Here is a 14,668-nt window from a genome sequence, read left to right on the forward strand (position 1 = left end):
GAAGCAGAGCAGAGTCTGACCTCACTTCCTCTTCCGCCCAGAATTCTATTCTGTTTACTCCTCCCATCTATGTTCCAGCCATGAGGCCAAGCAGCTGGTTTATTATAACTTAACCAATGAAATCAACAGATTGATATATGACACTCCCACATCATAATAATATTATCTTTATCTTGCATTAGCAAATTTTAGGTATTCAACTTTCTTATTTAATAATGAGGTATAAGCTATAGGAAATTAATCACATGAGATATTAATTTGAAGGTAATATCTGATTTTTACATATGTATATATCTCTGTAGGCGCCACTCACACAGACTATTAGCACAGTTCCTTTTGAAGATAGCTACCTCTCAGCAACCTCCTGTCCTATGGGAGAGGGGTCAGTCATATTTACCCCTCGTATTTGTGTATTTTCAGAATAGCAGCCATTATTTGGGGCCATTAGGGTTAGTCCATTAAATATTATGACAAGTGGTTCAAAATAAAAGCAGGGCGAGCCTTAGAACTGCCCAGACATGACCTGAGTGAGGGGATCTGTGCTAAGGCAGAAGAGGGAGCAGCTCACAGGGCCTCAGCCCCACACAAAAGCCCTACAGGCAACTAAGGCTGCTGAAAGCGGGAGCAAGAGTGCCGCCACGGAAGAGCGCACCAGCTGGTTCTTGTCTTAGCTATGGTTACTGTTGCTATGAGGAAACACCATCACAAAAAAGCATGTTGGGAAGGAAACGGTTTTTCTGGCTTATATTTCCGCATCATCAAAGGAAGTCATGACAGGATCTCAAACAGGAAGGAACCTGGGAGGCAGGAGCTGATGCAGAGGCCTTGAAGAGGGGCTTCTTATCACCTTGTTTCCCACAGCTTGCTCAGCCTGCTTTCTTTCAGACCCCAGCACCAGCCCAGGGATGGCCCCGCCCACAATGGGCTGAGCTCTTCCCATCAATTACTAATTAAGAAAATGTCTTACAGCTCTATCCTGTTGAGGCTTTTTTTTTTTCTTTTTGGTTTTTCAAGACAGAGTTTCTCTGTGTCGCCCTGACTGTCCTGGAACTCACTGTGTAGACCAGGCTGGTCTTGAACTCAGAAAGATCCACCAACCTCTGCCCTCTGCCTTCAAGTACTGGATTAAAGGCACGTGCCACCACTGCCCAGCTGTGGAAGCATTTTTTTTTTTCAAGACAGGATTTCTCTGTACAGCTTTGATGCCTGTCCTGTAACTAGCTCTTGTAGACCAGGCTTCGAACTTATAGAGACCCACCTGCCTCTGCCTCTCCAGTGCTGCGATTAAAGGCTTGAGCTACCACCGCCCGGCTGGAGGCATTTTCTTAGCTGAGGTTTCCTCCTCTCAGGTTGACATAAACTATCCAGCACAGTCTCCAATGCCAGATGGTCAGCCCTGAAAACACACATTATACAGACTGGACAGGCTGTATTTGTGTACTTAGGAATATATATTTATATATACACAAATATGTGTGTGTGTGTGTGTGTGTGTGTGTGTAACAGCAAAGAGAAAGAAGCCATGAACTTGAGAGAGAACAAGAGGAGTTGGAGGGAGGAGGGGAAGGGAGAAAAGTGTATAAATGTGTTATATTCTCAGCCAGGCGCCATAGCACATGCATTAATCCTAGCACTAAGGATGCTGAGGCTGGTGAGTCTCAAGTTTGAGGTCAACCTGATCTACAGAGCAAGCTCCAGGGCAGCCAAGGCTACATAACTGAGAACCTGTTTTCAAAATAAATAATAAAAATAAAGTTAAAAGATTATAATCTCAAAACAGAAATTATAGGGGCTGGGGAGGTGGCTCAGAGGTTAAGGGCACTGACTATTCTTCCAGAGAACCTGGGTTTCAATTCCCAGCACCGACATGACTGCTCACAGCTGCCTGTTATTCCAGTTCTAAGGGGCCCTATACCCTCACACAGACATACATGTAAGCAAAACATCAATGCACATAAAATAAAAATTATAATAAAGAAGAGACCCTGTCTCAAAAAATTATTATAGAGAAAAGGTGTGAGTAACAGTAATCAGAGAAAGGGGAATACATAGGAGAGCATTGAGAGGAAAGGGGAAGGGAAAGAGGTGGATAGACAGACAGGCAGAGAGACAGACAGACAGACAGGTGAGAGATAGATTTTTTGTTTTTCGAGACAGAGTTTCTCTGTGGAGCCTGTCCTGGAACTCTCTCTGAAGACCAGGCTGGACTTGAACTCACAGAGATCCGCCTGGCTCTGCCTCCTGAGTGCTGGGATTAAAGGCGTGCGCCACCAGCACCCAACTGATAGATATTTAATCCAGGCACTGGGGAGGTGGAGGCAAGAGGATCAGATCCAGGAGTATGGGAGACCCGACTCTTTCTAAAGAGATAGTAATAAAAACAATCCCCTAACTATGTAAGATGAATCTGTTTCAGGCTGTGAACCCTGTGGAAGTGGCCTTGGTGACGTGGCAGTCTGTGAAGGAGATGGTATTTGAAGGGGGCCCTCAACCATGGATCTTGGAGCCTTCCCGATTTTTTTTGGAACTGAGCATGGAGAAGCCAGAGGGCATTAGAGTAACAGAGGCCCGGCTGCCAGCTAGGAGGAAGCAGAACCAGTATGTCTACCGAGTCCTGTGCCTGGAGCTAGGAGAACAAGTAAGGAAAATAGCCTCTTCCTTCCTTCCTTCCTTCCTTCCTTCCTTCCTTCCTTCCTTCCTTCCTTCCTTCCCATCCTTTCTTCCTTCCTTCCTTCCTTGTTTGTTTTTTGAGACAGGGTTTCTCTGTTCATCCCTGGCTGTCTTGTAGACCAGGCTGGCCTTGAACTCAGAGATCCCACTGCCTCTGCTCTCTGAGTGTTGGGATTAAAGGTGCGCATCATCATTGCCTGACATTGGTATGATGTTGCAGTGTTTGTTTCTTTAAGAAACAAAGAGGGGGCTGGAGAGATAGCTCAGAGGTTAAGAGCACTGGCTGCTCTTCCAGAGGTCCTGAGTTCAATTCCTAGCAACCACATGGTGGCTCACAACCATCTGTACTGAGGTCTGGCGCCCTCTTCTGGCGTGCGGGCATACATCGAGGCAGAATGTTGTATACATAATAAATAAATCTTTAAAAAAAGAAACAAAGATTCGTTTTATTTATGTGTACTTGTATTTGCCTTCATATGTGTAAGTGCACTATGCTCTCAACCACTGAGTCATCTCTCCTTCCCCCCAGTTTTTTTTTTTTGTTTTTGTTTTTAACTTTTGGATCTATATTTTGTTTGGTTTGGCTTTTTGAGATAGTCTTGATTCAGCCCTATCTATCCTGGAACTTGCTGTGCAGACCAGGCTGCCTTGAACTCACAGAGACCTACCAACCATTGCCTCCAGTTTTGTGACTTGTTGCATTAAGAGCGGCAGGGCTGCGTCCCCGGCACCCGGCCGCCCGCATGGCTAGCTTATACCCAGAAATAATTACACGGAAAGTGTATTTTTTCAAACACTGCCTGGCCCGTTATCTGTAGCCTCTTATTGGCTAGCTCTTACATATTGTTCTAACCCATTTCTAATATTCTGTGTAGCCCATGAGCTGGCTTACCAGAGAGGATCTTAACCTGCGTCTGTCTGGAGCGGGAGAATCATGGCGACTCCCTACTAAGCTTCTTTCTCCCAGGATTCTCTTCTGTTTTCTCCGCCTACCTAAGGGTTGGCCTATCAAATGGGCCTAGGCAGTTTCTTTATTAATAAGAAATCACTCCCACATCAGTGACTGAAGGTGTGTGCCACCAAACCAGGCCCGTATAACTTTCTTCTGGGTTTCACTAGCTTCCTTAGCCTGATTTCCTTCTTCACATGTGCCCTGTGTGCCATGTGTAGATTATATTGAGACATGTGCGGACACACACGTGCAGATGCCCATATAGCCTGAAATTGACATTGGGTGCCTTCCCTAATCGCTCTCCATGTTATTTATTGAGACAAGGTCTCTTGCTGTGCCTGGACCTTGCTAGTCTTGCTAGCCAGCTTGCTCCTGTGTGCTGTCTCTGGTCCTGGGATTACAGATGGCTACCATGCCTTTTTGGCTTTTAGGTAGGTTCTAGAGATCCGAACTCCAATCCCCCACATTTGCACACTCAGCTATCTCCCCAGCTCCTAGCCAGGGCTACACAGAGAAACCCTGTCTCAAAAAAACAAGAACAAAAGAAAAGACTCTTCTCCCACCCCCGCCCCCAACTATCAAGAAGTGGACTTGCTGACTCCTACAGTATGTGACTCCGTTCAGGGTTCTGAGGCTGCTACACTTCTCTGCGCGTCGGAACCGCTCACTCCTGCCAGCAATGTGCACTGTCCCTTTCTCTGTCCTCCCTAGCAAAAGCATTTCTGTTTACTACCGTGTCTGCTAAGGTTTTCCTAATAAAAATAAGCTTCAGGGACTAGAAAAACTAAACTCAGGGGTTAAGAGCATTTTCTCTGTCTACAAGCATGAGGCGTTCTGGAGAGTTCTGATCCCAGTTATGATATATAATATCCCAGTGCATACATATTTGTGTGTATGTATATGCATTCGTGTGTGTGTGTGTATCTGTGTGTTGAATGTTCATGCATTCATCCATTGATGGACACTTTGGTTGCTTCCATGTTTAGCTACTAAGTTCTGATCTGATCTGAGAGTCTGAAACCTCTGGTCCTAGCACCCATGCAATAAGCCAGACACAGTCCCGCCCACACCTGTAACCCAACTTCCGACTTAACTGGAAAAAAACAAGCACACACCATCCTACCCTCTTCCAGGGCTCCTGGTTCAGAGGAAGACTGCCTCCAAGGAATAGAGCAGAGGGGTGGAGGGAGCTGCCTCTTGCCCTCCAGTGGCCTCTATGTGAAGTATTGTTAGTTACCCAGTGGGTCCAATTGGAAGCACCCATAGTCACATGGGTGTGTCCACTAGGGCATGAACAACCATATCTCCAAAGAAGAGGGATTCTTCCTCCCTCAGTAGCGGTTAACTGCCAAAGGCTCCTCTATGGAGCTATGGGGCCTTGGGGTCCCGTTCACATCCACACTGTAATTTTTTAAACCAAAGTAAGTAAATAAGATAAAATAAATAAATAAACTTAATAAATTTTTATTGATATTTATTGAGCTCTACATTTTTCTCTGCTCCCCTTCCTGCCTCTCCCCTAACCCCTTCTACCCTCCCACAAGGTCCCCATGCTCCCAATTTACTCAGGAGATCTTGTCTTTTTATACTTTCTACTTCCCATGTAGATTAGATCTATGTAAGTCTCTCTTAGTGTCCTCATTGTTGTCTAAGTTCTCTGGGATTGTGGTTTGTAGGCTGGCTTTCTTTGCTTTATGTTTAAACACCACCTATGAGTGAGTACATGTGATAATTGTCTTTCTATGTCTGGGTTACCTCACTCAAAATAATGTTTTCTAGCTCCATCCATTTTCCTGCAAAATTCAAGATGTCCTTATTTTTTTCTGCTGTGTAGTACTCCATTGTGTAAATGTACCACATTTTCCTTATCCATTCTTTGGTCAAGGGGCATTTAGGTTGTTTCCAGGTTCTGGCTATGACAAAGCTGCTATGAACATAATTGAGCACATGTCCTTGTGGCACGATTGAGCATCCTTTGGATATATATCCAAAAGTGATATTACTGGTTCTTGAGGAAGGTTGTTTCCTAATTTTCTGAGAAATTGCCACACTGACACCCAAAGGGTTTGTACCAGCTTGCATTCCCACCAGCAATGCAGAAGTGTTCCCTTTCCCCCACAACCTCCCCAACATAAGTTGTCATCAGTGTTTTTGATTTTGGCCATTCTTACAGGTGTAAGATGGAATCTCAGAGTTGTTTTGACTTGCATTTGTCTGATGACTAACTATGTTGAACATTTCCTTAAGTGTCTTTCAGCCATTTTAGATTCCTCTGTTGAGAGTTCTCTGTTTAGGTCTGTACTACATTTTTTATTGGATTGTGTGATCTTTTATTTATTTATTAAAGATTTCTGTCTCTTCCCCAACGCCGCCTCTCCTTTCCCTCCCCCTCCCCTGGATTGTGTGATCTTTTGGTGTTCTTCTTGAGTTCTTTGTATATTTTGGAGCTCAGACCTCTGTCTGATGTGGGGTTAGTGAAGATCTTTTCCCATTCTGTAGGCTGTCGTTTTGTCTTGTAGACCATGTCCTTTGCTTTACAGAAGCTTTTCAGTTTCAGGAGGTCCCATTTATTAATTGTTTTTCTCAGTGTCTGTGCTGCTGGGGTTATATTTAGGAAGTGGTTCCCTGTGCCAATGTGTTCAAGTGTACTTCCCACTTTCTCTTTTATGAGGTTCAGTGCGGCTGGCTAAATGTTGAGGTCTTTGATCCATTTGGACTTGAGTTTTGTGCATGGTGATAGATATGGGTCTATTTTCATTCTGCTACATGTTGATATCCAGTTATACCAGCACCATGTGTTAAATATGCTTTCTTTTTTCCATTTGCTATTTTTTGCTTCCTTGTCAAAAATCAGGTGTTCGAAGATGTATGGATTGATATCCAGGTCTTCTATTCGGTTCCATTGGTCCTCCTGTCTGTTCTTATGCCAATACCAGACTGTTTTCAGTACTGTAGCTCTGTAGTAGAGTTTGAAGTCAGGGATTGTGATGCCTCCAGAACTTCTTTTATTGTACAGGATTGTTTTGGCTATCCTGGGTTTTTTGCTTTTCCATATGAAGTTGAGTTCCATATGAAGGTCTTTGATGAATTTTGCTGGGATTTTGATAGGCATTGCATTGAATCTGTAGATTGCTTTTGGTAAGATTGCCATTTTTACTATGTTAATTTTGCCTACCCAAAGGCATGGGAGATCTTTCCACTTTCTAGTGTCTTCTTCAGTTTCTTTCTTCAAAGATGTAAAGTTCTTGTCATACAAGTCTTCCACCTGTTTGTAAGAGTTACTTCGAAATATTTCCACACTGTAATTTTGACTGCACAAGTGACCACGGCTGCTGAGTAGCTGTGGTTCACAATTGCCTGTAATTGCAGCTCCAAGAGATCATCCCCTAGTCTCTGTGGGTTCCTGTATACACAGGGTTTACACACACACACACACACACACACACACACACACACACACACACACACGTCTTCATGGCTAGAGAGTTGTCTCAGTGATTAAGGAGAGCCTACTGCTCTCTCAGAGTACCTGAGTTTGGTTCCCAGCACCTGTGTCAATTGGCTCACAACTGCCTATAGCTTTAGCTCAGAGGATCCCTATGCCCATGGCCTCTGTGGGCACGTCCACACTCGCACTCGCACGCGTACACACACACACACACACACACACAATTTTAAGAATCTTCTTCTTTTTTATTTTTTTGGTTTTTCGAGACAGGATTTCTTTGTGTAACACAGTCTGTCCTGGAACTAGCTCTTATAGACCAGGCTGGCCTCGAATTTACAGAGATCCGCTTGCCTCTGCCTCCTGAGTGCTGGGATTAAAGGTGTGCGCCACCACTGCCTAGCATGAATCTTTTTTAAAATATATTTTGTTTAACTTTATTTTATGTACATTGGTGTTTTGCCATGGGTGTCGGGTCCCCTGGAACTGTAGTTATAGACGGTTGTTAGCTGCCATGTGGGTGCTGGGAACTGAACCTAGGATCTGTGGACGAGCAGCCGGTGCTCTTAACAGCTGAGCTATCTCTCTAGCCCTAATTTTAAAACTCTTAAAAATAATAATTTTTTTCAAAAAGACAAAAAACAAGAAGTTCCAAAGAGTAGAGGAATGAACGGCTTGTCCATCCTGAAGTCACAAACTTAGGTATTTTCATTCTTCCTACAAGGAAATGAACCTGCTGTTGTTAGCCACCCTGGAGTCACTGATGGTGGGTGGTCTGCTCAGAACTTGGAGGGAGTGGGCAGTGCTTTCAGTACGTTTTTAAAATGCAATTTATGCTTCATTTTAATTTATATTATAAATTAATACTTTTTTGGTTTTGGTTTTTCAAGACTGGTAGCCCTAGTGCCTTTCTTAATTGCTTTCTGCCATTTAAAAAATAGATTATTTGGGCTGGAGATTTGGCTCAACAGTTAATAGTACTGGCAGCTCTTCCAGAGGACCCGGGTTTAACCCCAGCACCCACATGACAACCCACAGTGTGCAACTCCAGTCCCGGAAGATCTGGCTCTCACACATACATACAGGCAAAACAGTGCACATAAAAATAGATTATTTAATGTGTAGTGGGGAAGGCATATACCTTTAAGAGATTTGTCTGATTATTATATTCAGAAGGGCTCCTCTACAGTGGCGTTAGGTTCATTCTGACTTATGTAGTTGGGCACAGTGGCCATCGAGGGCCCACATGTCAATAACCCTCTGATGTTTCCTTATAGGCCCTCACTGTACGGATTGGGAATCACCCGGGTGTCCTGAACCCTAGTCCCTCTGTGGAAACAGTGCAGGTGCGCTTCATCTGTGCCCACCCTGCCAGCATGCTGGTGACACCAGTGTACAAGGTGGCAACTGGCACTCAGCCGTGTCCTCTGCCACAGTACAACAAGCAACTGGTAAGTGCAGACTGTCCTCCAAAGACATAGGCGCTTTTGTCTCAAGTGTCTTCAAGATAAGGGATCTGAAACACTGCTTCTGGCTGTCAGGTGAGAGGCACTGCTGTACTTGTACTCAGTTGACAGAGGAGGAACTACGTTACAGTTGGGAACATTTAGTAGCACAACTGTCTACTGTACTAGGAAATTGTGGCCAAAGACAAATGAGCCCCTGAATAGTGTCTAAATTGTTTTACCGACATCTCCCCTGTCAAACCTTTTGCTAGCATTATAAATAAATAGTGTCTAAATTGTTTTACCGACATCTCCCCTGTCAAACCTTTTGCTAGCATTATAAATAAATAGTGTCTAAAATGTTTTACCGACATCTCCCCTGTCAAACCTTTTGCTAGCATTATAAATAAATAGTGTCTAAAATGTTTTACCGACATCTCCCCTGTCAAACCTTTTGCTAGCATTATAAATAAATAGTGTCTAAATTGTTTTACCGACATCTCCCCTGTCAAACCTTTTGCTAGCATTATAAATAAGTAAGGGAAATTACTTGTGCGGCACAAGTACCTTGATGACCCATGGTAAACAAAGCCCAGCAAGGTGACACAGAGGTGAAGTCACTCTCTAGGTGAACCAGGCACTCAAACGTGAACTCCTCCTGCCTCAGCCTCCTGAGTGCCGGGATTACAGGTGTCTGCTACCGCGCCTCCCCACTTCCTACTCTCCAGTGACTGACAGCCCTGTTACCCCGGCTTCTCCCCCCCCCTTCCTGATGGCCCTGTTACTGAAGCCAGTTTGAGTATAGGCATTGTCTCACATCTAGAGCCCTCCTCTTGAGTGACCGGAGTTTGTGTCAAGTTGACATAAAACTAGCCAGCCCGGGGACTAAGTGTCCTTACATGCAGTCAAATCAAGGCTAGAAAGGTAGTTCAACAATTAAGAACACTGGCTGCTCTTCCAGAGGACCTGAGTTCAATTCCCAGCAACCATGTCAGGAGGCTCACTCCTGTAACCACAGTTCACAAGATCCAACACCCTCTTCTGGCCTTCTTGGGCACCGGCACATACATGGCTCACACACACACACTTAGGTATACATGAATACACATAGATAAAGATGAAGTCCTTTTTTTTTTAAAATTTATTTACTATGCATACAGTGCTCTACCTGCATGCCAGAAGAGGACACCAGATCTCATTACAGATAAATGTGAGCCACCATGTGGGTGCTGGGAATTGAACTCAGGACCACTGGGAAAGCAGCCAAGTGCTCTTAACCTCTGAGCCATCTCTCCAACCCCAATGAAGTCCTTTTTAAGATAATGAATCAACAAAAATCCTAAAAAGACTTAAAAAACATTTGGTGGAATAGATAGGGGAAATTGAGATATTGACTCTGTATGTGTGTGCACGTGCATGCTTGGGCTGTGACGCACAAGTGGAGGTCAGAGAGCAACCACAAGTATCAGCCCTTTCCTTCCATCATGTTTGAAACAGGGTCTTTCTTCTTCACCCTTGCATGTGCTAAGCTAGCCGCCTTTCTGGGAATCTGAACTCGGTGCTCATGCTCGCAGCACAAGCACTCTAAAGCCCTCTGAGCCATCGCTCTAGAACTTATGTTGGCATTCTTAAGCACAGAGGGGTTGGAGAAATGGATAAGTGGTTAAGTTCTTGTGCAGACCTGAGTTCAGTTCCCAGCACCCACATCCAGCAGCTCGTAATCACCTGTAATCACCAGCTCCAGAAAATTCAATGACTCCTTCTAATCTCAGCGGGTGCCTGCATGCGTGGGCATGGATACACACGTGGACATACATGGAAATACACATGCACATAGCCAGTGGGTGCCTGCATGCGTGGGCATAGATACCCACATGGACATACATAAACATACACATGCCCATAGCCTGTGGGTGCCTGCATATGTGGGCATGGATACCCACGTGGACATACACATCCACATAGCCAAAAATAAAACTAAAAGATATTTTTCTTAAGTACAGTATTATTGTTTTGTTTGTTTATATAAAAAATGTTCTCTTTCACAGGAAATACATGATGAAATATTTGGGGTGGTGTAAAGTGCCATAATAGTTACATCATTCAGAAATCAAAATGCAGCTAACAAAATACCTGCCCTGTTGGAAGAGGGAGCCGCTTGTTGGTCCCAGCAGCCCCACCACTAAATAATCACACAGAAACTGTATTAATCAAATCACTGTTTGGCCCATTAGCTCTAGCTTTTTATTGGCTAACTCTTATATTAATTTAACCCATTTCTATTAATCTGTATATCACCATGTGGCAGTGGCTTACTGGCAAAGTTTCAGCATGCCTGACTCTGGTGGCTTCATGGCGTCTCTCTGACTCCACCCTTCTTTATCCCAGCATTGTTTAGTCTTTCCTACCTACCTAAGTTCTGCCCTATCAACAGGCCAAGGCAGTGTCTTTATTCATTAATGGTAATCACAGCACACATAGGGGACTCCCACATCACTGCCCCCAAGCCCTGAAGCCGAGGAATAAAGGGAAGAGGAAGCACACACACCCTAAGTTAACAAGCGCTGGACCAGGTCAACTTAAAAACTGTCAAAGTGGGAGACTGAGAGGAGATGTAATACCTGTCATCAAGTGTAGCTTGCCACCCCTTGATGGAGAAAGGTCATTGGTAAATAAAAAAACTGCTTGGCCTGATAGGTTAGAACATAGGTGGGTGGAGTAAACAGAAGAGAATGCTGGGAGGAAGAGGAAGTGAGCTCAGACACCATGCCGCTGCTCCCCAGGGCAGATGCGATGAAGCTCCGACCCAGGATGGATGTAGGCTAGAATCTTCCTGGTAAACGCACCTTGTGGTGCTACACACATTAATAGAAATGGGCCAAACAGTGTTTATATGAATACAGTTTGTGTGTCGTTATTTTGGGGAATAAGCTAGCCAGGCGGCTGGGAGCTGGGTGGCAGGAACGCAGCCCGCAGCTCATTCAACAACCCCTAAGGCTACTGAATTAACTAAATTATTGTATGTGTTCATGTGTTTTGTGTGTGTGTGCAAATATGTGTGCCATGGTTTGTGTGTGGAAATCAGAGCACTACTTTATGAAGCTGATTCTCTCTTTCCATCTTTTGTTAGTTCCAGGGATAGAATCCATCCAGGATTTTATAGCAAGGGACTTCACCCACTGAGCTGATCTGATGGCCTCAAGTTTTTATAAAAAGTCCTTTCTGACCTTTTCTTTTCATGTAGATTCCTGTGTCCAGCCTGAGGGACTCGGTCCTGGAACTGGCAGTATTTGATCAACATGGGAGGAAGTTTGATAATTTCAGTTCATTAATACTTGAATGGAAATCTTCCAATGAGACGCTAGCCCATTTTGAAGATTCTAAGTCGATGGAGATGGTAGCCAAAGATGATGGCAGTGGACAGACCCATTTGCATGGTACCGTAAGAGCTTGCGGGTGTAACGGGGTATTTGCTACATGGTTCACATGCTGCCTGTGAGCAATTGTTTCCTTCCAAATTTCATCATGTTGCCTTTCATCTTTGATATATGTGCTTTTTTATATTTTGCCTTTCAAGACAGAGTTTCTCTGTGTAGCCCTGGCTGTCCTGGAACTCACTCTGTAGATGAAGCTGACCTCCATCAAACTCAAGAGATCGGCCTGCTTCTGCCTCCTGAGTGCTGGGATTAAAGGCGTGCGCCACCACTGCCCATCTATCTGTGCTTTTTTAATAGAAAAACCTAAAGGTAGGATTGGCAGTGCCACTCAGTGAGAGACCATATATGAAGCCTGTGTGAGCCTGGGGCCGCACCCCCCACACCAGTGCTGAGAAATCCAGAGGGGTTGGTAGAAAGGAGAGAAAGAGAAGTGGGAGTATCTGGGAATGTTGCCCGTTTGGTAGTGTTTGCCTAACTGGATTCAGTCTTTAGCACTAGATAAACAGCAAGGTGGCTCTCATACCTGTAATCTCAGCACTTTGGAGGAAGAGGCAGGAGGATCACTGGCCTGGGCCCATGAGATGCCTCCGTAGTTAAAGGTGCTTGCCACTGAAGATTGGAGACCTTGTTTGAACCCACAGAGCCCATTGATGTGTGGAAGGAGAGAGATGACCCCTCAAAGATCTTCTCTGACCCTACAGTCCCATTCCCTGTCTCTGCAGAATCACTATGGTGGCAGAGGCTGTGCATACATATCCTGAAAACTAGAGGCCTCCGAGGCCCTCATCGCCACTAGCGAGGCTCAGGTCAGTGTGCCCTTTGCACCAGACACTTCACTTTGGGCAAAGCAACTGCGCAAACGTCTTCCCAGGTTTCCTGCCGGCAAGGCTCCAGCATTGAGAGGGACAGCAAAGTCTGCACTTTGGAGCAATGCTGCCACTATGTACCAAACAAGGAGATTGGGAAATACTTCAGAGGCCACAGCTGAGTCTGTCGTGGTTGTGCTTTGCTGATGGTGACATTGTCTCACCAGCCTTGGGCATCCTACCCACAATAGACTGAAAACACAGAGGAGGTAGGGGAATCCTGAGGCCGCAGTGTGCTTGCATGAACATGAGGACTTTTCTAGCGGTTGCCAAGTGACACTGGCTTATTTCACAGCTGTTTATACCCTGCTGTGGCTCTTCCTTTGCTGGGCTGCCCCAGAGTTCACCACTGGTTCCTTACTTGTACTAACCACCTCTGGTGCAGAGCTGTCTTGGGGGAGGCAAAAGGTGACAGATGGACCAGTGTGATGCTTGCTAAGAAGTTTGCAGATAGCCTGCCTACAAAAGGAAAGGACTTATGGGCAGAGAATCAAGAGCCTCCGCCCAGGAGAGCTTGCTGCCCCAGCTCCTGAGACACCTCCTCCCCCCTCCCCCGCCCAGGAGTGCTTGCTGCCCCAGCTCCTGGGACCCCCTCCACCCAGGAGTGCCTTTGTGTCGCACAGGTGGCTGTAGGTGCTGTGTTTGGGGGAGTAATTGATGAGGATGGCTGGTCCCTGTGCTGCTCTGAACACTGCTTCTCTGAAGAGCTCTCTCATGAGCTGCAGCTTCATTGCTGGAATGTTCCAGCCACTGGACTCTTTCCTCCTTGGCTCCCTCTCCAGACTGTGGGTCTTCCAGGGTCAGAAGCTTGCCTTTCTAGAGTACAATTGGCAGATGGACTTTGAGTCTATATGTGGTAGAAACTGCATCCTCACAGCAAAGAGCCCCAGCCCAGTCCCTGAGTACTTTTCCTGGGAGGGGCTTCCAGCAGTCTGCAAAGCTGCCAATCAAGGCAAACTCTTCAAGTGAGCACCTCTCACTGTCATCTAGCTGCCTGCACCCTCTCTTCAGGGAGGGAAGGGTCATCAAAGGAAACTGAACACTGGGGAAAATAGTCCTCTGAGGTCCACAGTGCCCCGTGGCATGTCCCCTCACACACTTCAAACACACAGGGAAGATTAAAAAAAGGAGGAGGAGGCTTCTGCTGACGTGTTCTTACGGTGGTGGACCGGTGGTTTATCGTGTGCGGGGCAAAATGGAGCTCGAGGCCATGAGTAGGTACACCAGCCCTGTCAACCCAGCCGTCTTCCCACACCTGACTGTGGTACTTCTGGCCATCGGCATGTTCTTCACCGCCTGGTTCTTCGTTTATGAGGTCACCTCCACCAAGTACACTCGTGACATTTACAAAGAGCTCCTCATCTCCTTGGTGGCGTCACTCTTCATGGGCTTTGGAGTCCTCTTCCTCCTGCTCTGGGTCGGCATCTACGTATGAGTCCCCAAGGGTACCCACCAGGCAGCTTCACCAAGTCCCTGCTTTTGTAAATTAATTTTTTACCATTGCTACAAGTGTCCCAACTGCTGTTTACAATAAAGGCAGATGTGTGACAAAAAAAAAAAAAAAAGGAGGAGGAGAAGTTGAGGTCATCCTCAACTACATCACTAGTTTTGAGGTCATCGTGGTATAACAAAAACCAAAAGAAGGAAGGAAGAAGAGAGAGACAGAGAAAGAGGCACTTGGGAGGCAGAGGCAGGCAGATTCCAGTGAGTTCAAGGCCAGCCTGGTCTACAAAGTGAGTTCCAGGACAGCTACACAGAGAAACTCTGTCAAGAAAGAAAGGAAAAAAAGAAAGAAAGAAAGAAAGAAAGAAAGAAAGAAAGAAAGAAAGAAAGAAAGAGGAAAGGAAAGAAAA

General features: G+C 45.5%; 1 protein-coding gene across 1 annotated transcript in view; it reads left to right on the top strand.

Annotated features, from left to right (window-relative positions):
* Nup210l (nucleoporin 210 like) overlaps positions 1–14,668 on the top strand; it is a 128,169-nt gene that overhangs the window by 54,054 nt on the left and 59,447 nt on the right. The window contains exons 14-17 of the mRNA XM_050166310.1: positions 2,417–2,638; positions 8,345–8,518; positions 11,757–11,949; positions 14,131–14,152. Coding sequence (XP_050022267.1) covers positions 2,417–2,638; positions 8,345–8,518; positions 11,757–11,949; positions 14,131–14,152 — 611 coding nt within the window. The remainder of the gene's footprint in view (positions 1–2,416; positions 2,639–8,344; positions 8,519–11,756; positions 11,950–14,130; positions 14,153–14,668) is intronic.

Source organism: Alexandromys fortis, unplaced genomic scaffold (assembly GCF_014885135.2).
Source record: "Alexandromys fortis isolate MF-2015 unplaced genomic scaffold, M_Fortis_MF-2015_v1.1 scaffold_152, whole genome shotgun sequence".
In the NCBI taxonomy this organism is placed as follows: Eukaryota; Metazoa; Chordata; class Mammalia; order Rodentia; family Cricetidae; genus Alexandromys; species Alexandromys fortis.